The sequence below is a fragment of the Myotis nattereri genome, assembly GCF_964212035.1.
Source record: "Myotis nattereri genome assembly, chromosome: 3".
Taxonomy (NCBI): domain Eukaryota; kingdom Metazoa; phylum Chordata; class Mammalia; order Chiroptera; family Vespertilionidae; genus Myotis; species Myotis nattereri.
Window position 1 is genome coordinate 23,042,304 of NC_138077.1, and position 26,903 is coordinate 23,069,206.

The following is a 26,903-nucleotide window of genomic DNA, read 5'->3' on the forward strand; positions in this document are numbered from 1 at the left end:
GCCAGCTGATAAGAATTCCACATCTCAGCATTTGGATTTATTAAATGATTATGTTAAACTGAAAGTGTCAATAAACTTAAGGGTCTTAAACAGTTAAGTAAATAAATAAATACTTTATTTTTGTTGTTTTGGGAGGGAGGAGATCATATAAGTGGATGCCTTTATTAAAATATTCTGTTAATATATTCATTTATTTAATGCAGACAGACCAAGATATATATTGTCTAGCCTAAAGATATTGAGTGCTTTTGTTCTTTATACGTAGAACTTGAACACGTTAAGCACCATGTCAGTCATCGGTGACTGACACTGTATTTTCCGTCCAAACCTCATCACTCACTGGTGAAATCGGATATCGCGGGCTAAACGGAAAGGAAGACAAAACAGGCTTAGCACTGAACGTGTTAAAGTTAATCCATCCCTGACCCTGACCCTGACCCATACAGTGCTATATTTGAATTCTCTTTTTTTTAAACAATATTTTAGGAGTCAATTCATGTTCCTGATCCTGTTATTTCAATAGCAATGAAGCCTTCTAACAAGGTAGGACTTTGATTTAACACTCAGTATATCACGATAAAACTTGAGCTCTTTTTCATCTGTCTCCACAGTGCACATGGTACCTTGTGGTAACCAGCAATCTCATGGTCTCTATTTCTCGTTTGGTGTGGGGAAGCATGGGACTTGGTTAGAAAGGCTGTAAGGAGGATTCTCTGAAAGACCGAGGGCCTCTGGGGGGACCTTGCTAAAGGTGGCAGCCCCTCCCTTGACTTTTCCAAACAAGTCCGAGCCCCCAGCTATTTTGCTGGAATCTCTATGTTTAGTCTTTAAGACCCAACCTTGTAGATCAGCGGTTCTCAACCTGTGGGTCACAACCCCTTTGGCGTTTGAACAACCCTTTCACAGGGGTCACCTAAGGCCATCCTGCATATCAGATATTTACATTACGATTCATAACAGTAGCAACATTACAGTTATGAAGTAGCAACAGAAATAATTTTATGGTTGGGGGTCACAACATGAGGAACTGTATTTAAAGGGCCAGAAGGTTGAGAACCACTGTTGTAGAAGCATGTGCTTTCTCAAGGATACTTACCCTGCTGGTTGTATCTAGAGGTTAATTTTAGTTCAAGCTGTTGTTACAAAAAAAAGGCTAAGGAGGCAGGCAATTGGGCTGTTTTGGTTCCTAAAGTCAAACAAGCCCCTTAGCCTTTTCTTTTACAGAAATGAGTGTCAGAGTAATCTATTCATCCGTCCCTCAGGGTCTGCTGGTCAGCCCCGGCATTGGTATTGAGATCACCTTTTATATAAAATTTACCAGCCAGTCACTAGTAATTACTCCTCAGTATTTTGAAGAAATTAATGGTACTAAAGTGTTCATCAGACTGTGCTTAATAACACTTTACTAAGTAAAGGTATAACATTTGCTCCAGAATGGTAAGTTAACTTCCTAGATTTATAAAGGGATGGGAGAGGGGAAATGGGCATTTGTCCTAAATTGTAGAAAAACCTCACTTTAAAGTACTTTAGAATACTGCATAGATTAACTGCCTCATGGATTAGAATACATCTCTAAATTTGTGGTAGTTATAAAATAAGTGCCTGATTATAACATGGAGAGCCTGCAAATAAGACTTTTTTTTTCACTTTCATAACAAGTTTATGATTGGATTTTATGTCATTTAGCTTTTTACAAAGCCAAGATTACTTGAATAAGTTCTGTATTCCCATTACCTTGCCCTTAGAATTAGTCCTAATCTTGAACTGTAATCATTTAGTTCTTAATGAATGATTTTGATATGTCTTAGTTTTGACATTCATAGCAATCATGTTAATATGGTGTATTGAAATGAACTCATTCATGCATTGAGTGAACATTTATGACCTCTTGTCATCTGGGAAATGTCATTTACAGAACATACTCTGGTTTGTCTTATGGATGCATTAATAGCTTCTACTTATTTTATTTTGAGGAACTTGAGATTTTACAGACCCTTTTCATTGTAGAAAGGAGAATGTTGAGGTGACAAGAAACATTAAATTACTCCATCTCAGAAATCTGAGGAAAGGCAAGTCTTATACCTGATACCACAGTTTGTTCTGAGTGCTTTGCTAAATTGTTTGCTTTTCCCTTCAGAATATACAGGGCTAGAAGGTAAAGATGTAATGCTCTTCATTCCTAAATTCAGAGTTTATATAAGACTTTTGTCTTGATAGTTATAATAATGGAGGGAAATCAAATGTATCAATATCCAAAAAGTTGTTTTGGTTTGTTTGGTTGGCTTTTTTGGTGTCTCAGGATTATCTGCTTGCTGGAGTAAATTAAGTTAAATGAAGAAATCACTGCACAAAGCTATGAATCTCAGTAGTGGAGGCAGGGATGATCTAGAAAGTTGAGAGTGCCTGCAGGCGAGTGCAGGGAAAAGGGAAAAGGACTTTGGAGATAGACCAACCCAGGGTTCATTCTCAGCTTTGCCATGTACTGTCTCTGTAGCCTTGAGCAAGTCAGTTGAGTTATCTGTACCTAGTTTCCTCACCTGTAAAATGTGGATAATTCTATCTTGCAGGTTTGTGCTTAGAATTTGAGGTAACACATACAAAATACATGACACACAGCTCCAGGCACATGTAATAGCTATTAATGCTGGTGATTCAAAGGTGTGTTAGTTTTCTGTTGCTGCTGTAAAAAATTACCAAACTTAGTAGCTTAAAACATCACAAATGTATTATTTTATAGTTGTGTAGGTGAGAAATCTGATACGGTTCTTAATGGGCTAAAATCAAGATATTGATTGGCAGGGTTCCTTTCTGCAGGCTCTAGGGGACAATTTATTTCCTTGTTTACTCCGATTGCGGGAAGAATTCAGCTCCTTGTGGTTGCAGGGCTGGGGTTCCCATTCCTTGCTGTCACCTGAGGGCTGTTCCTAGCTCCTAGAGACTGGCCCCCTTCTCCTGTCTTCAGTGCCAGCAACAGTGAAATGAGTCCCTCTTGTGCTTCAGATATTTCCTGCCTTTTTCCCTCTTCACATCTCTTTCACCTACCCTTCTGCATTCCTCTTCCATTTTTTTAAAAGCCGATGTGATTACATTGGGCCCACCCAAATTATTAATATCTGTGACCTCAATCACATCTGCAAAGTCCCCTTTACCATGTAAAGTAGCATTCACGGGTTTGGGAGGGGTTAGGGCATATCCTTAGAGGGCCATTATTCTGCTTACCACATGAGGAGATTACATCTAAGGAGAATAAAGATGCGTGAAACCACATCCAAGCAGATTGTTTTGAAAGTCTCAATGCAGCATTTGCCTTACTGTTGGTCTTAACCGTCCTCTTGAGTCTACAATAGAATCTTAGTAAACATGCCGATTCCTTTGATTATGTAACAGTAACACATATTCTCCTTTCTGCTCTACGGGCAATTTTCCACAAAGGGACAGTTTTTGTCAATATAATAGGAAAGGACACAGAGTTAAGTCTTGGATTCTTGTATCTTGTATGGAAAGAAAATTCTATCAGCTAGCAATATCCTCCCTGTTCGCTGTGTGGTGTCCAAGCTCACACATTCAGAGGGTATGGCCTGGGAACTAGATGGTAGAGTATCTTTACTTCTTCACTACATATGTATTTAATTTCATTCAGTAAAGTTCTTTCAACAGTCACATTGCATATCACAATTAGTAAAATATTTAATGACTTTCCTTTTTTTAAAGAATGATCTGGAGAAATTTTCAAAAGGTATTGGCAGGTTTACAAGAGAAGATCCCACATTTAAAGTCCACTTTGACACCGAGAGCAAAGAGACGATTGTATCTGGAATGGGAGAATTACACCTGGAAATCTATGCTCAGGTAATGAATAGCATGGAAGTTAAATTCACTTTATGTCTGTGCTTTGTTAAGAACAAAAGTCAGTAATTCTAATGTCCATAATAGCGGTTGTTCAAGCTCACTCTTGTTTGTATCCAGATGTTCTTCCTCTACCAAGTATTACAAATTAATTATTTTTGATCTCTAAATCTTTTTATTTGTAAACCATGGCAGACTTCCAGAATCAAGGGCAGGGGACTTGCATTACACCATCCATCCATCCCTAGGTCAAGGTTAGTTCTGTTAAGTATATCCTGGTCCCAGCCTTAGGAAGACAACCTATGGAAGAAACTTGCTGAGAACATTGGCCCACCAATTCCCACTCTTCAGGACATTTCTTGTTTGTTTTATTCTCTAAGTCAGTACTTGGAGATCATAATGTAGATAAAAGAATGAATAGATGGGACACGTACTTTCCTAGGAAAGATCTGTATATCTGAATGAAAACAAGATATATGATTTAAGATTAAAAATTCTGGTTATGATCATACCTTTGAAGTTGAGAGAGTACAAAATTCTGACTACAGATTCATATACTATTTCAGTTAATATGTAATAAGATGAAACAAAAATGAAGTTTTAGTGGATATATTAAGGATGTATGTGTAAATTAATCAGTCTAAGTTAGAATTCACTTATATAGCAGTTTGTATTTTTTAATATCATGTATCTAATCCTTATATTTAAATGATTTAAGATTAATCATTTGCTTACCTATTGTATTTAAATGAATGCTTCTAATAATTAAGATTTTTAGGCTTTTTCTTCTTTCTGTTTATTTTTTAAATTTAAATATACCAAAGAAATTATTTCTCCTGCTATTTTTAGAGGATGGAAAGAGAATATGGCTGCCCTTGTATCACAGGAAAGCCAAAAGTTGCTTTCAGAGAGACCATTACTGCCCCTGTCCCGTAAGTATGCAACACAGTCAAAGCTATTATGAGGCTGGAATTGAAGCTTTTTATTGTGGGATATACATAGTACTATTACTGTTAAGACACTTTTACATCATGACACTCTTTATTATGGAAGCTATACAGTTCTGTGCTGTAGCTAAGACATTTACACAGAGTGACGTTAGGGATTTGTTTGGCCCTTCAGCTAGATATCAGTGAAGGTTGACACACACGTCATTAGTAAGCATACTGACACTTCATCCAATGTTGGGGGTCTTCTTTCATTCCAGTTGTGCTTCCTTTGGCAGACGGCTATTATGTTTTACTTTAGTGCCATATTGTGGATGCCAGAGAACTTGCATTTGCCAAGGAATAATCTCCTGCAAATAAAGGAAACTAATGCTAGAATAAAATTCAGAAAACCCTTAAGAAAACAGAGTTGGGTTTATGTCTTGTTAGAAACAAAATAGTCCTCATAAAGAAGAGCACAAAACAAGTTAAATTGCAAGTATACTTCAACTTGGTGCCTATTGAATTTACATGAATTGTGATTTAGAGTCAAAATTAATACAGCATACTGTGGTTATAAAACATCTCAATTTTCAAAGTGGCATCAAATAAAAGTAAATAAATGGTACTTTACCTGAGATGCAATGTCATGAATTAGAATGGTGTAGTCTAACTCAATGAAGTCATCATTTCTTTGCTATAATAAATTAAAAACCTGGTGTATAAAACAATATCATTGGCAAAACGATATTTTAATTTCAAAAATCATGTTTCATTAGATGCTTATAATACTCCCACTTAAGTAAAAATAAAAATTGAATGTCATAATTTAGCCTGTCAGAAAAACTTTCTCTTACAAATGTTTTTTTCAAACTACAATTTAAAATTACGACTTTTCATTTGTTACTTTACTCTCTGTTTATAGTTTCCTAGTTGTGGTAGCTGCTTAAGAGTATTACAGTCTATAGTTGGTCATTTAAAATGCCTTAATGTTTACATTGTTCAGAAAAGCACAATTGAAGGGATAAACTACTGAAATAAGTGTTTACGTGAAAGGAAACCAATTTTATCATAGAAATGCTTTTTAAAAAACTGAAAATAACCCTGGCTGGGTGGTTCAGTTAGTTGGAGTGTTGTCCTGTACACCAAAAGGTTGCAGGTTAGATCCTGGTCAGGGCACACGTGGGAGGCAACTAATCGATGTTTCCCCTCTCACATCAGCGTTTCTCTCTCTTTCCCTTCTTTTCTCTCCAAAATCAAGAAAAACATATCCTCAGGTAAGGATAAAAAAACAAAAAAAAACAAAAAAAAACCCTGAAAATAGTAACATGTAGTGAGTGTAGTTATCTGAATTTGTAATTAAAGCTTTAATCTGTGCTTATTGCTTTGTGCATATAAAGTATTTATACCATCAGCAACACAAATATTGCATCTACATAGTTAAAACCACAATCACCAGAGGCAGGACTCTTTAGGGCTTACATAATCGATACATTGAAATAAGCCCTGGACTCCAAGCAGCACAAGCTCCTGTAGTACACCCTTTGGTGAACAGTGATTATAAATGTGGCCCCAGGGTCAAATAAAAGCATACAATTCTCTCCTTATGGTATCCTGAAGTAATTCTTTCTTTGAGTATATCAGCAAAGAATGTCCTTTAAAAGATATGGTAAAAATCAGTATTAAGGTTTCTTACATGTTGGGTCTTAATAGGTAAGATATCCTATATAATGAAAAGGTAATATGCAAATCAACTGAATGGGGGAATGACCAGTCACTATGACACACACTGATCACCAGGGGGCAGATGCTCAATGCTGGAGCTGCCCCCTGGTGGTCAGTGCTCTCCCACAGGGGGAGCATAGCTCAGCCACAAGTCGGGAGGACAGCTGGTGAGCCCATCGGCCCACCTCCATGGCAGCTGGCAGTGCTTAGGCCCATGGGGAACAGGCACAGGCGGGGCTGAGGAACACACCTCCCCTCTGCACACCCCCTCCCCCCCCCCCCCCCCCACCCCGCACGAATGTCATGCACTGGGCCTCTACTAATATATATATAGCCTGAAGCAGGGGTTAAACTCTTCTGTTGAGATTTTCATTAATGCCTTAAAAACTACATTTGGTGAAGGGTCATAGTTTCTTTCATAAAAACTACTAGCCCTGTCTTTGTGCATATTTTGCTATTAAGACATGGCTTGAAAAATTATGATTATGTAGCCTCTTTAACCTGGACCAGTTACAGTTATTTGAGGCCACAGTACCCCTATAGGAGTGTTGCAATCGTCTACAAAAATGCACTAGAAAAGGGCAGTTTCTTAAAATGTTGTTCTAATATTTATGCTAGGTATCTGACACCACACTCTGAGTACTGTAATAGGGTATGCTGTCCTCCGGTGCCTATAGGTATCTAGTAACTGGTTGCAGAAGCCTTTGGAGTAAAGGTGCTCTAAGCGCTGCTGCAGTATCAACAAGCTGGAAAGCCTGTCCTTTCTGGAGCCGACTGGAACTGCTGTGGTGGTTTCTTTGTACACTGTCTTCCTTCTTTCCATTAGATACCACAAGTTGACTTTTTTTTTCTTTTTAACCCCCTTAATAAAGCTAAAATCAAAGAATTTATTTTTATCTCTTTAAGGTCTAGAAAGAGGCAGTTCAGAATAGTCAGACTTAAAACACAAGGCTAGCAACAAGTAAGATAAGAGGTTGTAAACTATGACTCATTGGGTTATAAAAGAAAATTACATACAGCAAGCTCCACAACCCTAAGATGCTAATATTTTTGGTCTGGCTGATCCCCAGAGAAAACGGCAGCCATGTTTCTAATAGCTCTGGCACTACCATTTCAGTAGAAGAAAACAGCAGAGATAGTTTCAATATTACATGGCTATTAATTTGTATACAAAACTTAGGTTGCCAAACGAAATAATCTGTATTAAGCTGAGCACAGAAACTGATGCCAAATTATTTATAACAATACTTCACTCTCTTGAAACTGCCGCTTCACTTTCTCTGGCCTTGACTGTAACTGACCTCTCCTTCAAATTACTTGGTACACTATTTTAAATGCAAAATTACTAATGGGGCACTAATGATCTAATAATGAATCAGAGCACTTTCAGTAAACATTAACCCTATTACGAGTGAATTTTATAGACATTACTTACCACTTGCTTGACAGTTTGAATTTTTACCATTTTATACCATGTGTTTTCAGTAGAATTCTGCCATATTATATAACCACAGGCAACCCAGGCTAAATGTCGGATTGGCTTCATTGCTGGAGATATATTTCCAAAACTGTCTGGAGAGGGAAGCATGATAAATGGAATTACTTTATACTTACAGTATTAACCATTTACAAAATCTAAATTCTAAATCATCTCTTAGTTTCCTTCAAATGTGTTCAGAAAATAATTTAATTAGGCCATGGGTCTATAAAGTTTCAAGAGATTCTGTTGTTGAATTAGATTGGTAATGGATATTTTTGCAAAAGTCCATATGTTTCCAACACAATATTAACATGTAATAATTTTGAGCATAGATCATTGATATTGATCTTAAAGTTCAAAAAATATTTCTCCATGCCATATTTATATACCTGGAATATTTTCTGCTTCTAGTGGTTCCTTCATGGACTTGAGTTTTTGATAAAATGTGTTATCTTCTTCATCGGGGTTCTTTCCAATTTCTCCTTCAAATGTGAAGTTGACTTCTGGTGCAGTATCTTGTCCCATTGGAGGGTAAAGAACTTCAGCTGTGCAGTTCACTATCACTTGCTGTTTGAGACATTTTGCAAAAGATCTTTACATGTAAATCCATTACTATTGTTCTCTGAGATATAATATTTAAATCATTGGCCCCTAACAGTGTTGTTTCAGTCTTGACTTCAGAGTGCCTACTCCAGAGGTAATCTAATTAGGGCTGGCCTAGTAATTTTCTTAGATGTGTCTAAAATACATCTACATGTGGTCTCATTATCTTTTAAATTTGTCTTAAAACTTGGAATATATTTCAGTATTAATGAGATGTCCATTTTCAATGCTAGATTTTAGTCTGACTGTATCCCATCTCCAAACTCTGGTTACTTTTTGTTGTTAATTCTCACCAGGGCATATTTTTCCATTGATTTTTAGAGAATGGAAGGGTAGAGATGGAGAGAGAGAAACATAGATGTGAGAGAGACACATTGATTGGTTGCCTCCCACATGTGGCCCAACTAGCGCCAGGGATCAAGCTTGCAGCTCAGGTCTGTGCCCTTGTCCGGAATAGAACCCAGGATTCTTCAGGCTGATGCTCTATCCACTGAGTCAAACTGGCTAGGGCTCTGGTTACTTTTTAATTCTTTCCATTACTCTTACTCTCTGCTCTTGGAATAACAGTAATTTTCTCAAACTCAGATACAGCAACCTGCATCTAGATATAAAATGAGAAGATTGTAACATTGGTTCTGCTTTGTAAAGATGGTTGTCTAGCAGCTCAGATGCCTTTTAATGAATCTCCTTATGTCAACCTGTATCTCTTCTCTTCTGAATATGCTCAACAAAAGGGCAAGCTTTTTTAAATTTCAAGATGGTTACGGTACAAATTGCAAGTCCTTCCTTTTAAATTTGTCTCATTAATAATTTGAGAAGTATATAAAAATTTCCCTCCCCATTACTGAAAGATTCTCATGTGAACATGACGATATCAGTGGGCCATTATATTGCTCATAAATATCTAAAAACACTTGCTTTCTTTAATTACAAGAAATTAAAAGCAGAATGAGAAAAAGGCAAAGAGGTGATGATTGGAGAGTAATTTATTTCACTTGTTAATATTTGGCATGAGTTCAGATTGCCCTATGAGTACATAACATTTTAAAGGGAATTTATTTGAACTGAAGTATATAGAGTCTACTTTTTAAAAAGCTCAATAGAAATACTTCATGTATCTCAGAAAACACAAAAAAAGTAAAAACTGACCCTTGTATGTCATTTTTTTTTTCAAGGCAGGGTTTCACAACTTACAAATTTAACAACTTACAAAATACAAATTAATCCTATGATTTGATCAGCCAAGGTGATCTGGATTATTTAGAATGAAATTTTATTTAATAATAAAGGACATTTCACTTACTTTTTGGATAATTTCTTCCACAGAAAACTTAAGGCAATACTTATGTCCTCTTCCTGGAATATCCTAAAATTAAGAAAATGTAGTGAGTTATTATAACAATAACTCAATTCTCTGCATTGTTAGAAGAATCCATTCTTATTTGATTTTGGGGAGAGTGGGTGCCTGACTGGTGGGGGTGAATAATTAAAGCCTTGGACTGTAAAAGCATATTTCCATGTATATAACATCTAATTTAGCAGGACCCCTGTCAAGTTTATTTTGGATGCGAAAAAAGGGTAGGATGAAAGCATATGTAAATAAAATGGGTTCCAATTCACTTTCAGTCAGAGGACTTCAACCTTTGAATAGGTGATCCTAAATCTCTATAGAAGAAATTCTGAAACAGCTTTTAAGTCTAAAGATGGCAAAAAGGATACATCATTGAAAAGATTTTTCACAGAGTCCTATGGGTACTTTATGTCCAAACCGTGTTCAGTGACGGTGAATTCCATTTTGAAGCAGATTACTGCAAAGTGATTAGACATGTTAAGTTTTGATTTTACCTGTATATTATTGGGCCTAAAAAATGATACTTTAATAAATTTTATAACAGTAAGACAAATGTTTAGGTATTTCACTTTTGAATCAAGGTACAATCGGGCACTTATACCTAATTATGTTATCTAGTGCAGTTAACATCTACTCCGTGTCAGCTCTTAAAGGCTGTTAAACTAATGTCAGTTAAATAATGAAAAATCTCAAACCCATGAGATTTTAGTAAAATGGAAACAAGACTAGTGATTGCTGAGGTCTTATGCATTTAATTTAACCCTTTAGCCAGAGAGAGCAAGCACATCACGTATGGTTGGTTTACTAGTGTTTGGGGTGGTTAAAGCGAAGCTTCTCACCACACTGATACTGGTTGTCAGTTTCTCTTGCTGTTTCCCCCATCATTTTGGTCAAAGGGCCTAATAAGGATTGGTCGTAAAATTAATCGTTTGCAAGATAGGGGCTTCTGTTGATCCAGATTGTGTAGTAGGTGAGCAATGTCATAGCAGTTTTCAGATTCTTTTGAATGGTTCCTACAGGTTTCACTCGTCGGAAGGAAAATGCTGCCTCTCATTGGGAACATTTTCCCCAAATCCTTGTAACAGTGCCCATAAAAATATCGTGTCTCTGCCTTCCCTTGAAAACAAACAGGCCCCAGGCTATCCCCAGAGACTGGAGAGTCGACTATTCCCCAGAAATGTTAACCCCTGTAGACCTGAAGCCAGCAGCCAATCCCAGAACGAAGAGGGAGGGAGGGGACCCTTGGGAGTATTGAGAGCCCGTGTCGCGCCGCTAGACTCACCTCCATGCTGGCCTGTTTGACTGTCTGCACCAGGAACACCTTGTTGGGGGTCCCTTGCTGGTAGTTGATGCAGTTCTCCACCACCGAGGCCGCCCTCGAGGCTGGGTAGTGGGTCGGGGGGATTTCCATCCTTGCCGAGCGGCAGCTGGGAGAGCGCGGGTCTGTAGGTACGAGTGCGCCGCCTTCGCCTCCCAGCCTGCAGCCGGTTGCCGAGGAGGCAGAGGAGTCGGCTGGCCCCGCTGGGCTGGGCGTGGGCGGGCTCGCCTGCTTCTTCCCTCCTTCCTTCCTTCCCTCCTTCCGGTTCAGGAAGCTGCGCCAGGGCGCCGGCTGCGGGACTGGCAGCTCCTGTGCCCCGCCCTGCCCTGCGTGCTTTTACTCTGGGTTTCCGCCGCCTGGAGAGCCCTGCATCTGGCGGGGAGGGCCCCGTGTGGGGAGGGGCTGGGGGATGGTCGGCCGGACGTCACCCTTCGCAGAAGTGCGGGAGGGGCTTTTTGGCCTTAACCTTCATGGAGCCTCTAAATTCCTCTCCGTGGAAAGACCTTTGGGTTGCTTCACTTGCAGGCTGGAACACAACTTCCTTATGCACCACCCACAGTGTCACACACAGGACAAAGTGCAAAGGAGCTCCCTGCAGTGAACAGATGCCTGTTCCTTCTTAACCCCTCCCATTGTGAGTCCAGGGACAGGCCTGCTCTTACCCAGCTTTTGTGGGGTTGGGCCAGTTCTGCCCAAATCAGGGTATGAGAGACTGCACACTATAGCATTAATTTGGAGGATTATGTAATTTGGATCAGGAGAAGTTTAAAAAATGCATTGGCACCCCTGCCTCCCTTCACTTAGATTCTCAACCTGGGGGTGGAACCTACCCTTTCACAGGGGTCGCCTAAGACCATCGGAAAACACATATATAATTACATATTGTTTACAGTAGCAACACTACAGTTATGAAGTAGCAACGAAAATAATTTTATGGTTGGAGGTCACCACAAGATGAGGAACTGTATTAAAGGGCCACAGCATTAGGAAGGTTGAGAATCACTGACTTAGATAAGATTTTGATGTAACACTGCTTCCAACTTCCTCTAGTCACTGAAAATTTAACTTTAAGGATTAAAGCATCCTTAAAGACTGAACTTATACAGAGCCAGGACATTGAAGAAGCTTCTAACAAAAGCAGGGGTTTCTAAAGCTCCTTTGTTTAAGCAAGCCCAAACTTTTAGTAGGCAGTGCATATTCACTCAAGATTTTTTAATTACCTTCTTGGGTCACCTTTAAAGAGGCTATAATTTAGGCTTTTTGGATTTTCTTTAGATCAGAAAGCTAAGGTTTCTTTTCATCAGATGTATGGTCAAACCTGCCCTTTAGCTTGTTGGCTTAGAAATAAAGATTCTTTTGCTCTTTTTCTCAAAAATGGGTTTTTGAAGGGGTCTATTTTTGTTTTTGTGTTTTGCTAGGCATATGTTGTGGTGGTACTTTAAAAAAGTGAAGAATGTATTTGTAATGTGTTGTCTTCCTCAAATACCCTTTTCAGTTTACTTATAGTCTTTCTTTGGAATAAATGGATTTTTTTTAAAAAAAGGAAGCAGTAAGGCATTTCCATCTTTTTTAGTACTATTAGCCAACAACTGTCAAGCAACTAGAGGACAAAGAGGTTAGCTTCTCCTCAAGACTTTTTCTAAAAAAATTGAAGGTTGTTTTTCTTTTGAGGGGAAAGGGTATGAGTCATTCATCTGTCAGCCAACCTCTTAGGGTGAGTGTGTGTGTGTGTGTGTGTGTGTGTGTGTGTGTGAATTGTTTGAGTTGTATGCTCCTTTGATAGTGTTCAGGAAAGAGTGATTATCACCTTTTGATGATGCAGAAAGAGCTTTTTCCTGAAAATGAACTTTAAAGTTTCTCAAATAGCTAGTTAACATCTGTGTTAGATAAGGTCACCATTTGGAAGCTTTATGAATACAATTGCCATCTCTGTAGATCAAGGTTAATAGTAAAGCTTGTGATGTAACCAGCATTTATTAAAAGCACACATCTCAATTTAAGTTTTTTAAAAATATAATTGCATTAAAAAATTAGCTGCCTATTTAAATGTTAAATAAACTACATTAAGAAAATCTCCTTATATAATTTCTATGTTTGAGTAAGATTTCCTTGAAATCTTACTAAAGCGTCATGAATGGTTATCAAGAGATCACTATCCTCAAATAACATATGGGTTATCTTAAAAAGAACAAAATTATTATTGGTCTCTGGGATCAGATAAATTAAACTATGATTTTATATAACTATAAACATAAAACTAAGTAAAAACACCTATCGTTTACAACTTTGGCCTGACTATAAAGTCCAAATGAATCTATAAAGTAGAAATAAACAACAAAACCAGCACAATTCTAACTAACATTAATTTTAATGTGAGACGTGATGTTTTGCCAAAACGAAATTGCCTTTTGCAGCACGTCAGTGAGCTGACCACAGGCGCCTGGGTTCTTTAACTCTCAGCATGCCTATAGTCTCCCACCTGTTCTCTATTTGAACTAGTGTACAGTCTGTTTGTGCAGCACCCTCTAACGGCTCTTGAAGTGAATGCATCATTTGCAGATTAAATCACTTTATATTCTTTTTTTATTAGCCTTCTAGAAAAATGTTTGATTAAGAGCATTGGATTTTGCACATGATAGAGCTATATCATGTTTGGCAAGTTACGAACCTTCTGTGATCCTTAGGTTTCTCATCTGTAAAATGATGATAAAAACAGTACATCAATTGGTGGTATAGAACAAGTAAGTGCTTGGTACAAACCTGGCACACAGGTGTTTTGTTATTTGGCATCCACTTGATTTTAAATTCACACGTGGTCCCTGAAGCTGCATGGGTGACTTGTTTGTGAGTGGGTCTTCCGCAGCAGTTCTGCCATAGAGCTTTGAGCAGTGATGAAAATGTTGTCTTGCTGTCCTGTACAGTAGACATTCTCCACATGTGGCTGTTGCCCACTTGAAATGTGACTACTGTATCTGAGGAACTGAATTTTACATTTTATTTAATTTCAATTAATATATATATATATATATATATATATATATATATATATATATAAAAGCCAAGCGATTGGAACGACCAGAAAGACCCGTCATTATGACGCGCACTGTGGCAGCCAGCTGGCCCAACTGGAGCCCTGATCAGCGCCCCCAACACTGATGGGGGGCGGGACCAGCTGGCCAGACCTCACCCGTGAACGAATTCGTGCACCAGGCCTCTAGTTTAAATATAAATATCGGTGGTTATGGATTACCATATAGATAGCACAGATCTAGATTATATTGTGTAGATGTTATATTATTATAAACTAGGGGCCCGGTGCACGAAATTCGTGCACTGGGTGTGTGTGTGTGTGTGTGTGTGTGTGTGTAGGGGGAGAGTGTCCCTCAGCCCAGCCTGCCCCCTCTCACACACTGGGAGCCTCAGGCATTGACCCCCATCACCCTCCGATCGCCTGATCGGCCCCTTGCCCAGGCCTGATGCCTCCGCCAGAGGTGTCAGGCTTGGACAGGGGACTCCCATCTCCCCCCGATCACTGGCTCTGGCCCCTGCCCAGGCCTGAGGCCTCTGGCCCAGGAATCATGCCTGGGCAGGGGACCCCCATCTCCCTCTGATCTCTTGCTCCACCCCCCGCCCAAGCCTGACGCCTCTGACCCAGGCTTCAGGCCTGGGCAAGGGGACCATCATATCCCCCCAACCCCCGCTCCGCCCCCCACCCAGGCCTGATGCCTCGGCCAGAGGAGTTGACCCTCATCACCCTCCGATCACCAATCACCGGATCGGCCCCTTGACCAGGCCTGAGGCCTCCGGCAGAGGTGACAGGCCTGGGCAGGGGACCCCCAGCTCCCGACGGTTGCAGGCTCCGCCCCTGCCCAGGCCTAACGCCTCTGGCCTAGGCGTCCGGCCCGGGCAGCGGGGACCCGCAGTGGCAGCGGGGGGCGCTGCGATCGTGGGCTTCGCTTTAGGCCCAGGCAAGGGACCCCTAGCTCCTGGGACTGCCAGCTTCGACCGTGCCCAGCTCCCATCGCTGGCTCCACCCCTACTTCCTGCTATCACTGGCCAGGGCGGCAAAGGCGCCTGATTCTCCGATCATGGCTGGGGGGCAGGGCAAAGGCGGCCCCAGGGCCGCCTTTGCCCTGCCCCCCAGCTCTTAGCTCCCCCCTGGGTTTCCGATCACTGTCAGTGGCAGGGGGCTTCTTCCTGCTTTCCCTTTCGCCTCCCTGCATTGTGCCTACATGTGCAAATTAGCCGCCATCTTGTTGGCAGTTAACTGCCAATCTTAGTTGGCAGTTAATTTGCATATAGCCCTGATTAGCCAATGAAAAAGGTATCGCCATACACCAATTACCATTTTTCTCTTTTATTAGTGTAGATTGAGAACAAAATGTAAAATGTCTTAAAAACTCAGGCATACCCGAGAATATGTCAGTGGACCACAGTTTTGCAACCTTCAGTAAACCTGTGGTGACTTGGCAGTTGTTTCTCTTCTGCTTTCCTTCTCTTCGTTCTGATGGCTGTTTACATCCCTCCCAGGAATTAACCTTTTAGCATTTTGTTTATCCCAGGCCATCCTGAAGCTCTTGACCACTGGAAGATTATTTAAAGGCATTTCATCAGACACTGTCGGGGCCTCTTTATGAAATCTACTTATTCTAAGCTAGCATCTCCTACCAAAATTGATATTTACATTTTCCAAACCACTCAAAGATATGTATGCAGGAACATGCACTCATTAATGTCCACCACTCTACAGTTACCTTCAGACAATTTTGAAAGGAGCTGATCTCTTCTACTTGATGTCTTGAGGAAGGTTTTATTTTAAAGGAAGAAATGCCTTGTAAACAGTAGATACTCATGAAATGTTTTTTAAATGAAATAGTAGCCTATGTAAATATGCTTAGTATGGCCCTAGCCGGTTTGGCTCAGTGCATATGCTTAGTATGTGTGTAAACTGCTTACTTTGTTCTATTTATATTGCTCTTAGTGATTAAAAGTAGACACCAACCTGGGTTTATATATGTGTCTCTTTGAATGACTTATGTTTAGTCATTATCTTTTTGCTACTAATCTTTTTGGGGTGTTATTTCACCTAAAACTCCCTTCTCTTGTATTGCATCAGTCCATAATGTCCAAGTAATAAAACCAGATAGGAACTATCTGAATAAATTAACTGCTGAGCTTCCATTTTCAAATAACTGTCCTTGGTTGTAGAGGTTTAAGGAGAGAATACTATCCTAGGAAAGGGAGGCATTCCAAAGAAATGGGTAAGCTTTTCAGAATGTCGGTTACTAGAACAAGAACCTTAGACTGACTGACTTATTATTTTCTTTTTTTAATCCTCACTGGAGGATTTTTCCCATTGAATTTTTTAAAGAGAGTAAGGGCGGGGGGGGGGGGGCGGGGGGAGAGAAATATCAATGTGAGAGAGACACATCGATTGGTGGCCTCCCACATGTACACCAACCAGGGCTGGGGATGGGAATCAAACTCTTTGGTCTGCAGGCCAACCAGAGCTCTAACCACTGAGAACAACCAGCCAGAGCCTGACTTATTATTTTAATTACTTGACTTTTACTTTTCTACTTGGGGAATAAATTCAGAATTGGTGGAATTTAGGCCATGGGTTATTTTGGTGGTATATCCCATCCTCACTTCTTAAGTAAAAACAGAAAGGAAAGGATCCTTTTTCAAATAAATTCTACAATAAAATTTTATAGCAAGGCCATCATATTCAAAGAAAAAAGTAAAAATAATGAAATGTGGTTTTTCATTTAAATCGGTGGGAGTGATTTAATTTGTAAGTACATATGGTAAATCAAATGCTATGTTGATTTTTTTTTTCCTCCTAAATCTCTTTTAGGTTTGAGTTTACACATAAAAAGCAATCAGGTGGTGCAGGCCAGTTTGGAAAAGTGATAGGTGTCCTGGAGCCTCTGGAGCCAGAGAACTACACTAAGTTGGAGTTTTCAGATGAAACATTTGGGTCAAATGTTCCCAAACAGTTTGTGCCTGCTGTAGAAAAGGTGAGAACAAAACAAAAACACATAAAAGTAAAAAGCATGCGTTTATTAGGTATCAACTCACATTTCTCTCACATTGTCTTCCCTCGTTCATTTTAAAGTACTGCTTCTTTATCTAATTGCTAAGCTTTCTATCCAATTTAGAATTTTCAATTCATTAAGTTCAAGAGCTATAAATGTATGTATAACAATGAAGGGAAATCATTTTGTTTCTTAATCATCATTCTTTCTCTTGTTAAGTTGATAAAGTTATATACAGTGGGGCTTTGACTTACTGAGTTTAATTCGTTCCGAGACTGAGCTCATTAAGGAGCTCGTTAACTCAAATTACTCTGTCAACTCAATGCAAAAAATCAGCAGAGAGACAGCTGGTATCTCAAAAAACTCGTTAGTTGGGACACTCGTAAGTCAAGGCCCCACTGTATTTCTCTTGATAAATTGAAACTACTCCATTGATTGTAATCAGTGATTGAAATTTGCAGTAGTCATTAGGGATTTATGAAGATTTGTAGAATGAGCTTTAAGATTCCCAACACCTGGGTGCTGCTGTTAAATCTGCTCTAGTTACTGTGCTCTGGTAAATCACAGTGTTCAGAGACAGTTTCTTTATCTGTCAAGTGAGAGTGAAATACTTAAACTTGAACCCCTCCTAAAACTGAGGATCAGATAAGACTGTGACATTTCTTTGCCAGTTGTGAAGTGCTCTGCACATGTAAGTGGTTTGTGTTTTGTTTGCTTTCTAGGTCACTGGCTTTAAGACAGCTGTAAACTTTTAACAACTATCTGTTCTTATAGATTGAGGTTTTTCGTTGTTTTTTTTTAACCTTGTAACTTATATATCTTTATTAACAGATTATAATTTTGGTATCAGTGGTGATAGCATTTTTTGTGATTGGCATATTTTATTCATTATACTTTGTTTCAAGACAATATTTTGTCATTCACACACTTTTTTAATTATCTTCTATTCCTCAAGATTAATGTAGATGAATGAGAGCTAGATTGTTTTTTAACATACAGAGTTTACAGTTTTTAAATATCAGAGAAATATATTGTAGTATATGTGCAGTCATGTGATTGTTTTGCCAAGAAAAACTAACTTGAATTGTAGGAGCTCTACATATATATTTTAAATGGTTGGGTGAAAAAGAACTGAACATATCAATTGTACTCTTTAAATATGTGTAGTTTATTGTATGTCATTTATACCTCAATGAAGGTATTTTTTTAAAAAAGAAGAATTGCAGCTGTTAAATAAATGCCACTTTTGGAGGGAGGTTTCTTTTGGGGAGTTCCTTTGATTTGCCTTTCATCTGTTTCCTCCATGTAAAATTAAGATCATGCTGTCTCTATTGTGGGTTATGAGAGTTATATAATTCCTGAAAAGGTTTTGAAAAAGTGATTGTTATCACCCTCAGCATCACTTTCAAACCAACTAACACCTTTAACTAATACCCTTTTCCAAGAGATTATTCATCTAGATGCCAAAATAATTAAGTAGGCTGTTCAACTTTTAAAACTTTTTAAATGAGGCATGAAATATAGCATATATAAAAATGTTAAGCTTCTGAATACTAAAATGTTTGGGGGCTCTTGGTAATGCATCTGCAAGGGAAATCCACTCACTCCAGAAGTGGTATTCATTCATTAACAGGGGTTTTTGGATGCCTGCAAGAAGGGCCCTCTGTCTGGTCACAAACTCTCTGGGCTCCGGTTTGTCCTGCAAGATGGAGCGCATCACATGGTTGATTCCAATGAAATCTCTTTCATCCGCGCAGGAGAAGGGGCGCTTAAACAAGGTATGCTGTGTCCTAGCACATGCCGCATCACTCACTGTTTTTGCTTGCTGGTTTGGTCTTCCCTCCCCAGGGCACTGGGTGGCACACCAGAGAACCTGGCTAGTCCTGAGCAAATATTCATAGAACAAAAGTGAGGATAGAGTCCTATATAAAATTAAAAGCCTACTTTGTTCTCCTAAATTACCTGTTAATATTTTTATGTTTAAAATCACAATCTATATGCTGTTTTTCATAAAAAGATAGAAATATTCAGATTTCTAAGAAATATTTTAAAGACACATTAACTACAGTCATAATATTTCTTTGTGATTTAGTCAGATATGGGGAACTCCATAAATTTATAAATAATTTTTTCTTGTAGGACATGGAAGGCTTTTAGGCATTTTGAAGGTGGCACCGTATTTTGAAAGAATTCAGTAAACCTTATTCACAGTGCAGACTTCTTGCTAAACTGCTAAAATTGCCAGCCTTTCTCACACAGAATAATATACATATTAAAACGCATATGAACACCCCTAAGCAATTGCAAACATATCTGATTCATTGTTTTTAAGAGGGAAAAGCAAATGACAACACAGCAGTTTGGCTTCAGGGTTATTTAACGAAGAAATTTCAAAGTTGTGTCCTGAAATCAGGTGGGGGGCAATGGTTGGAAAAGGTTGCTCATATCTTGACTAGGTTGCTAATTTCTTATTTTACTGAAACTAATGGGAGATATTAGTAATTTGTGTTTTTGTTTCTCAGTTGTGAAAGAGAGAGAATCTTCCCATTGTCTTTATGCCAGCTGTCTATTAAAATTGCAGTTGAAATCTGTGATCTAGAAATCCTGTCAATCTGAAGATTATGTTAAACTAGAGGCCTGGTGTGTGCACCATGGGGTCCTTCGGCTTGGCCTGCGGGATCGGGCTGAAACTGGCTCTCTGACATCCCCCGAGGGGCCCTGGATTGCGAGAGGGTGCAGGCCAGGCTGAGGGACCCCACCAGTGCACGATCGGGCCGGGGAGGGACTCGGGAGGTTGGCCAGGTGGGGAGGGACCATGGGAGGGCTCCAGGGCGTGTTCAGCCCGCCTCGCTCAGTCCCAATCGGCTGGACCCCAGCAGCAAGCTAACCTACCAGTTGGAGTGTCTGCCCCCCGGTGGTCAGTGCATGTCATAGTGACAGGTCGACTGTCTGCCCTCTGGTGTTCAGTGCACGTCATAGCGAGCGGTTGAGTGGCCTTAGCATATCATTAGCATATTACACTTTGATTGGTTGAACAGACAACTGGACATTTAGCATATTAGGCTGTTATTATATAGGCCAGGAAAAGGGAAATAAAGTTACAAAGAAAATAAGACTTTTTTAGCCATGGTTGAGATTAAAACACCTGCCTCTTCACTTTAATCTTAAGCTGATAGCTTAGTTGGATTAACTTAATATTCTTTTCAGCTTTATTGGAGTACTAGAGGCCCGGTACACAAAAATTCATGCACTGGGGGGGAGGGGGGCTTAGCCTGGCTTGCCCCCTCTCACAGTCCAGGAGCCCTCAGGGAATGTCCTACTGACAGCTTAGGAGCGGGCCTAAGCCGGCAGTCTGGTCTCCCTCTGCGGGAGGCGACAGAGCTGATCAGGGGAAGTCACCACCCCCATCCCCTTGCTGATGCTGCTGCTGCCGGCGCCAGTGGCTCCGAGGCCTGAGCACCTGGCCTCGCAGCCGCTGGGGCTCACGCTGCCTGAGCCCATGGCTGCCGTGAGCCCCAGGCCTGGAGCCACTGTGGCTTTGTCTGATGGATGTCCAGATGGATGTCCGGAAGACATCTGCCCTAATTAGCATATTACCCTTTTATTAGTATAGATAATTGACAAAATTGTAAGATATTTAAAGTGTGTAACGTGATGATTTGGTAAATGTATGCCTTGTGATACTTTTTAAAAGTACAGTTAAACCAAATTAGAAGTCACCAATAGTTCTATGCTGGTTCTCAACTGGAAATTGGTAGCTTTCCTGGAGATAGAGGTTAGAGGTTACATAAAGCAAGAGAATTGGTATGGTTATCAATTAGCAAAGCCTCGTCTTTTTTAATTGTTCCTATTTGAAATATAGATATAGATGTATATGCCTATAATATACACATATACATCCATGAGAAAAGCCTGTATATCTGTGAATATTAACTAAAAGTTGAATATGTACTACTTAATTATTTAAGTGTATAGATATGATTAAGTATGGATATGCAAAGGAAAAGCACTAGATGATAATTGAATTGAGAAGTTTTTTGTTTTTTTTTGGGGGGGGGGGGCGTTATTGTTATTTGCCAGGTAATAGGCAGGGTGTTAACATGAAAAGTGAATTACTTTGCTGTTTCTTCATCTAATTCTTATTTCTCCATGAAAGACAGAAATATAAAGGGTAAAATAAAGTTTTTGCCAAGCTCAGTAAGAAAATCAGCTTTTAAGCATATATCTCCATTGAATGCCATCTGAGAGTTTTAGGGTGAACATTTTGGGTAACCAAACTTCTCAATTCAATTATCATCTATTGCTTACCAACAAGAAAGAATTGGCTTACCTTGGTCAAAGACTTAACAGTTAGTGTCTTTACTCCTGCAGATTTTCAGAGAGAATAAGTAACTCTCAACTGCATGATTGGAATGGTAAAGGACTTTAGTATAGTTTTAAGACCCCTTTTATATTATCCTCTGTAGCTTAATGATTTTTAAGGTCAAAAGTACAGTAATGAAATACTAAAACTTAGCTTTGTCTTATTGAAATTTCCATTTAGAAGAGTGACTGTTAATGATATCAGAAAAATGAGACCAGATTAAATATTTTAACCTTGTCATTTTTGTGGGTACCTTTGGGAGAGTACCTTCTATCTCCCTTTTTGTATATCTGATGGAAAAGTGTTCCAGTTTGTTTAAATATTAATAAACTATTTTTTTTTTAAATCTAGCCTTAGCAAATGCAACATTATGTATTCTTGAACCCATTATGTCTGTGGAAGTTGTGGCCCCGAATGAATTTCAGGGAACAGTGATTGCAGGAATTAACCGGCGCCATGGGGTAATCACCGGACAAGACGGAGTTGAGGACTATTTCACACTGTATGCAGATGTAAGTACTGTTGGTCACTGCCAGTCTTGCTTTTATTAACTACAGCAGGAAATTAGAGTTAGCATTTGTTTTGGGAAATTGTAGAACGAATTGACACATTTCCCTGGCTATTTGAGTGTTGAATTTGTGGCTTTTATATATATATGGCAATTTCTATAATTTGCTGTTAGAGTCACTCTTAAGTGCAAAAGCTGAAAATATAGTTCTTTTCTTAGATATTTAATTATCTTTCTCATTATAGCTTTATTTGCAAAGGTGCTTTATTTATGTTCTAATTTGTTGGGCTAATATTTAATTTCCTTTCTTGACTTAAATCTCCTGGGAGAAAGTCTTTTATCACATTCCAGAAGGCTTCCTAGAAGACAGTGCGGTCAGCATGTCATCAAGGTGTCCCAAGGAAAGTTGTTTGAACAAATTCACACGAGAAACACTTCTGAGTGCTGAGCTGGCCAGAGAGTGGAGTGGGGATGGGGGGAAGGCTGTCCGTGATGGCCACTGTGTGCAACCGAAACATTTGGTCTCTAGTTGTGACTGTCAAATGAAATTATATTCAAATAGGATTTCTACTTGCAGTAAAACAAAAATAAGTTTCTCTTTGGCTAAAGTTCTTTTAAAATAAGAGTTGTTAGTAGAAACCTAAGTTTAAAGCAGTGGTCAGCAAACCGCGGCTCATGAGCCACGTGTGGCTCTTTGGCCCCTTGAGTGTGGCTCTTCCACAAAATACCACGTTTTTAGCAAAGGCCAGCTTAGCAGTACCCTAATTAGGTTAATAACAATGTACCTACCTATATAGTTTAAGTTTAAGAAATTTGGCTCTCAAAAGAAATTTCAGTCGTTGTACTGTTGATACTTGGCTCTGTTGACTAATGAGTTTGCCGACCACTGGTCTAAAGGAATTAAATGGCTATTCTCTATTTTTTTCTCAAATATTTTCAATAAGCAGTGCTAAAATATCTACTGTGTTTGTTTCTAGGTCCCTCTAAATGATATGTTTGGTTATTCCACTGAGCTTAGGTCATGTACAGAGGTAAGCAAGTGTTTAACTTTTACTTTAGTCCCCTTTAAGAGACTACTTTACAAAAGGATGGAATTTGTGAAATCTTGTCTGCATGACTTTACCTGATAGTTATAAAAAGTTTTTTTAAATCTCTGTTATTTTTTTTTTTTAACTCCCAGGGGAAGGGAGAGTACACAATGGAGTACTGCAGATACCAGCCATGTTTACCAGCCACACAAGAGGAACTCATTAATAAGTATTTGGAAGCTACAGGTCAACTTCCTATAAAAAAAGGAAAAGCAAAGAACTAACTATACTCATTTACATTGGCTAACTTTAACTGAATCTGCAGGGCTTGGATATTTTAATAGCTCCCAGTGGAATGAATTCAGGCAGAAACAAGAAATTTTAGAAGCCCTTTCTATTATATTCAGGAGCTCCTATCATATCAAAGTTAATTCTGTGTACCAGGTATATCTCAACTCTATTGAATGGTTTTTATAGTTCACTGAAAAAAACTCAAATAAAATATGATTATTACTGTTATATATTTTATATTTATTTTAAGTGGGAAGAGACATATCAGTTACTCGTCTAGGCTTAGGATGTATGTAACCTTCCTTTTCAAATGTTTATCGTAAGAATTTTTAACAAAGAAAAACTGAAAGAACAACCATATACCGTCCATCTAGTTTCAACAATGAGCAATTTTGTTACCAATTTGTTAATCTGATTATTTGTTTTGCAATATTTGTTTTATCTTTTTGTTGTCTATATGTCTCATACTTTTATATTTTTAATTTTTAAAAAATTATTTTTTTGCTAAACACTTGAAAGTGAATTGCACATATCATGACACTTCTTGGAATGTCATCTTTAACAGGCAGGCTTTTTTATTTAAGAGTAGGTTCCATATGGTCTTAATAGAGTACATTTTTCAGATTCTTCATTTGTATATTAAAATGCCTGCTAAATTTCTAGCTGTTTTATGTAGAGCTGATTGTTTTCATCTGCAAATGTGTAGCTGCCTTCTTTTAGGAGTGTTGATGTTTCTTTCTTGTGGACCTATGAGGTAAAAAACAGGCCCTTGCACATGTAGTTCTCACTTATGTTCATCTGAAGGTTTCTGCAGCTCTAAATAATGAAATACACGTTTCAGAGTTCCTGCCTAATCAGTTCATTCACCTACTGAGTGCTAGTTGAATTTGGAATTTATCATATTATACTCATTGAGATCATGAAAGAACAAATGTTAAGCTTTTGTTTTTGAAATAAGTTGGACTTCCCTGGCAATTCTACCATATTGTTCAGAATCGCTTCATCCCGAAATCATATGATGTAACAGACATATCCAAATTATTTTCCTTAGTGAATAATAGAAATAAAATAATGTTTAAATTCCTTTGTTTTTCTTTTTTTTTGTCTGTATTTTTTTTAAATATATTTTTTATTGATTAAGATATTACATATGTGTCCTTATCCCCACGTTACCCCCTACCCCCCCCCCCCCCCCCCCCCGTTGTCCGTGTCCATTGGTTAGGCCTATATGCTTGCATATAAGTCCTTTGGTTGATCTTTTCCCCTTACCCCCACACTCCCCTACCTTCCCTCCAAGGCCCAACAGTCCAATCAATGCCTCTCCGTCTCTGGATCAGTCCTTGTTCATCAGTTTATGTTGTTCATTATATTCCACAAATGAGTGAGATCATGTGGTATTTATCCGCTCTCCAGTTCCATCCATGCTGTGGCAAATGGTAAGAGTTCCTTTTTCTTCTTCCTCTTCTTAAAGAATACCTTTCAGCATTTCACATAATGCTGGTTTGGTGGTAATGAACTCCTTTAGCTTTTTCTTATCTGTGAAGCTCTTTATCTGACCTATTCTGAATGATAGCTTTGCTGGATAAAGTAATCTTGGTTGTAGGTTCTTGCTATTCATCACTTTGAATATTTCTTGCCACTCCCTTCTGGCCTGCATGGTTTCTGTTGAGAAATCAGCTGACAGTCATATGGGTATTCCCTTGTAGGTAACTGACTTTCTTTCTCTTGCTGCTTTTAAGATTCTCTCTTTGTCTTTTGCTCTTGGCATTTTAATTATGATGTGTCTTGGTGTGGTCCTCTTTGGATTCCTTTTGTTTGGGGTTCTCTGTGCTTCCTGGACTTGTAAGTCTATTTCTTTCACCAGGAAGGGGAAGTTTTCTGTCATTATTTCTTCAAATAGGTTTTCAATATCTTGCCCTCTCTCTCCTTCTGGTACCCCTATAATTCTGATGTTGGTACACTTGAAATTGTCCCAGAGGCTCCTTACACTATCTTCATATTTTTGGAATCTTTTTTCTTTTTCGGTTGGGTATTTTTTGTTTCTTTGTATTTCAAATCTTTGACTTGATTCTTGGGATCCTCTTGTCTGCTGTTGGATCTCTGTATATTATTTTTTATTTCAGTCAGTGTATGCTTAATTTCTGGTTGGTCCTTTTTCATATCCTCGAGGGTCTCACTAGATTTCTTGAGGGTCTCACTAAATTTATCAGCGGTTTTCATAAAATTCTTGAAAAACCTTATAAACGTGGTTTTGAACTCTATATCCAGTCGTTTGCTTTCCTCCATTTCTGTCATTTGTGACCTGTTTCTTTGTCTCCACATTTTTGATGCTTCCCTGTGTTGGTAGAGTGGTTTTGTGTGTTAGGTGTCCTGTAGGGCCCAGTGGCTCAGCCTCCCCCGTTACCTGAGGTGGACACTCTTGGTGCACCCCCTTGTGGGCTTTGTGCACAGTCTTGTTGTAGTTATGCCTTGATTGTTGTAGGATCACTGGGAGGAATTGACCTCCAGGCCAATTGGCAGTGAGAATCGGCTGTGTCTGCAGTGGGAGAACTTCTGTGCTGAAGACACCCTTCTGGGGCAAGACTTGCTTCAGTGGGGCTTTGGTGCTCACTGAGTCTTCCCCCTGGGTGTGTCCCTTATGGATCTGAGGAGTTGTAATCTGGATGGTCCCCCTCTGACCACTGGGTACACTGGCTCTTGGAGGTTACCCAGCAGGAGCTATGAAGAGAACTGCAGATTCCCCTTCCTTTTTTGGAGTTTGGAGGTGCCCTGATGAGGCCCAGCTGTGAAGCGATGCAAGCTGCTGTGGGCCCTGGGCCTTCTCTTGGAAGTTCTGGGTCTGTCTGGCCCAGCTGCAGTTTGTTAGATAATTTTCAGGTTGCAAAGGGCCAGGGCATTCATATGCAAAAGCCTCTGCCGCAGCCTGGGTGGGGCGGGGTCTCAGGGAATCAAAGGGCGGAGCAAGGAACTATGGAGGATTCTCAGCCCTGCCCTAAGGGGCCGCACGCATCTCGGTGTCCTGATAATTTAATTGCTGCAAGCACCTCTGAGGGAAAGCCGCCCTCGAGTTCCGAGTTCTGCCCGCTGCCAGACAGTCCAGTTTCTCCCCGTATGAGTCCTGGGTCCCCAGAGACTTCCCGGAACCGGAGTTCAGAGCAGTCGGGAGCTTGTGACTCCCTCCCGATTCAAAAAGACAGCCGCATCCTCAGGTACCAGCCCCTTTCCACGCACACTCGAGCCTCCATACCTTTGCACTTCACTTCCACAGCTCCTGACCCTCAATGTGCTTTTCTCTTTCCTTCTAGTTGTAGAATTTCCACTCCGCCAGCCTTCCTGTAAGTTCTGGATGATGTCCGTTTTGTCTTTTTATTGTGTTTTGAAGTTGTTGTAGGAGGCAGCAATTTCGGTGTTTCCCTATGCCGCCAT

The 26,903-nt window shown here is 39.5% G+C and overlaps 2 protein-coding genes across 2 annotated transcripts in view; one reads left to right on the top strand and one right to left on the bottom strand.

Moving 5' to 3' along the window:
* Window positions 1-24,561, top strand: part of GFM1 (G elongation factor mitochondrial 1) — a 43,579-nt gene extending 19,018 nt beyond the window's left edge. The window contains exons 11-18 of the mRNA XM_081087521.1: window positions 487-543; window positions 3,712-3,849; window positions 4,696-4,778; window positions 17,107-17,269; window positions 18,921-19,065; window positions 22,002-22,162; window positions 23,136-23,189; window positions 23,339-24,561. Of these exons, the coding sequence (XP_080943647.1) occupies window positions 487-543; window positions 3,712-3,849; window positions 4,696-4,778; window positions 17,107-17,269; window positions 18,921-19,065; window positions 22,002-22,162; window positions 23,136-23,189; window positions 23,339-23,470 (933 nt within the window). The 3' untranslated portion in view covers window positions 23,471-24,561. The remainder of the gene's footprint in view (window positions 1-486; window positions 544-3,711; window positions 3,850-4,695; window positions 4,779-17,106; window positions 17,270-18,920; window positions 19,066-22,001; window positions 22,163-23,135; window positions 23,190-23,338) is intronic.
* LXN (latexin) lies at window positions 4,805-11,797 on the bottom strand. Its single transcript, XM_081087522.1, has 6 exons — window positions 11,214-11,797; window positions 9,884-9,946; window positions 8,367-8,544; window positions 7,933-8,069; window positions 5,407-5,469; window positions 4,805-5,143 (listed from the first exon to the last, which is right to left on the bottom strand). The coding sequence occupies exons 1-6, from the start codon at window positions 11,340-11,342 to the stop codon at window positions 5,045-5,047; spliced, it is 669 nt and encodes a 222-aa protein (XP_080943648.1). The 5' UTR covers window positions 11,343-11,797; the 3' UTR covers window positions 4,805-5,044.
* Window positions 24,562-26,903: the final 2,342 nt, after the last annotated feature.

What these genes read in the sequence shown, in the direction of transcription:
- LXN (XM_081087522.1), bottom strand. Translation starts at nt 11,342, where the DNA reads ATGGAAATCCCCCCGACCCACTACCCAGCCTCGAGGGCGGCCTCGGTG. An exon ending in TCAAACAGGCCAGCATGGAG is followed by an intron (nt 9,947 to 11,213) that starts GTGAGTCTAGCG and finishes TCTTAATTTTAG; the next exon opens with GATATTCCAGGAAGAGGACA. An exon ending in TTCAAACTGTCAAGCAAGTG is followed by an intron (nt 5,470 to 7,932) that starts GTAAGTAATGTC and finishes AATTTATTATAG; the next exon opens with CAAAGAAATGATGACTTCAT.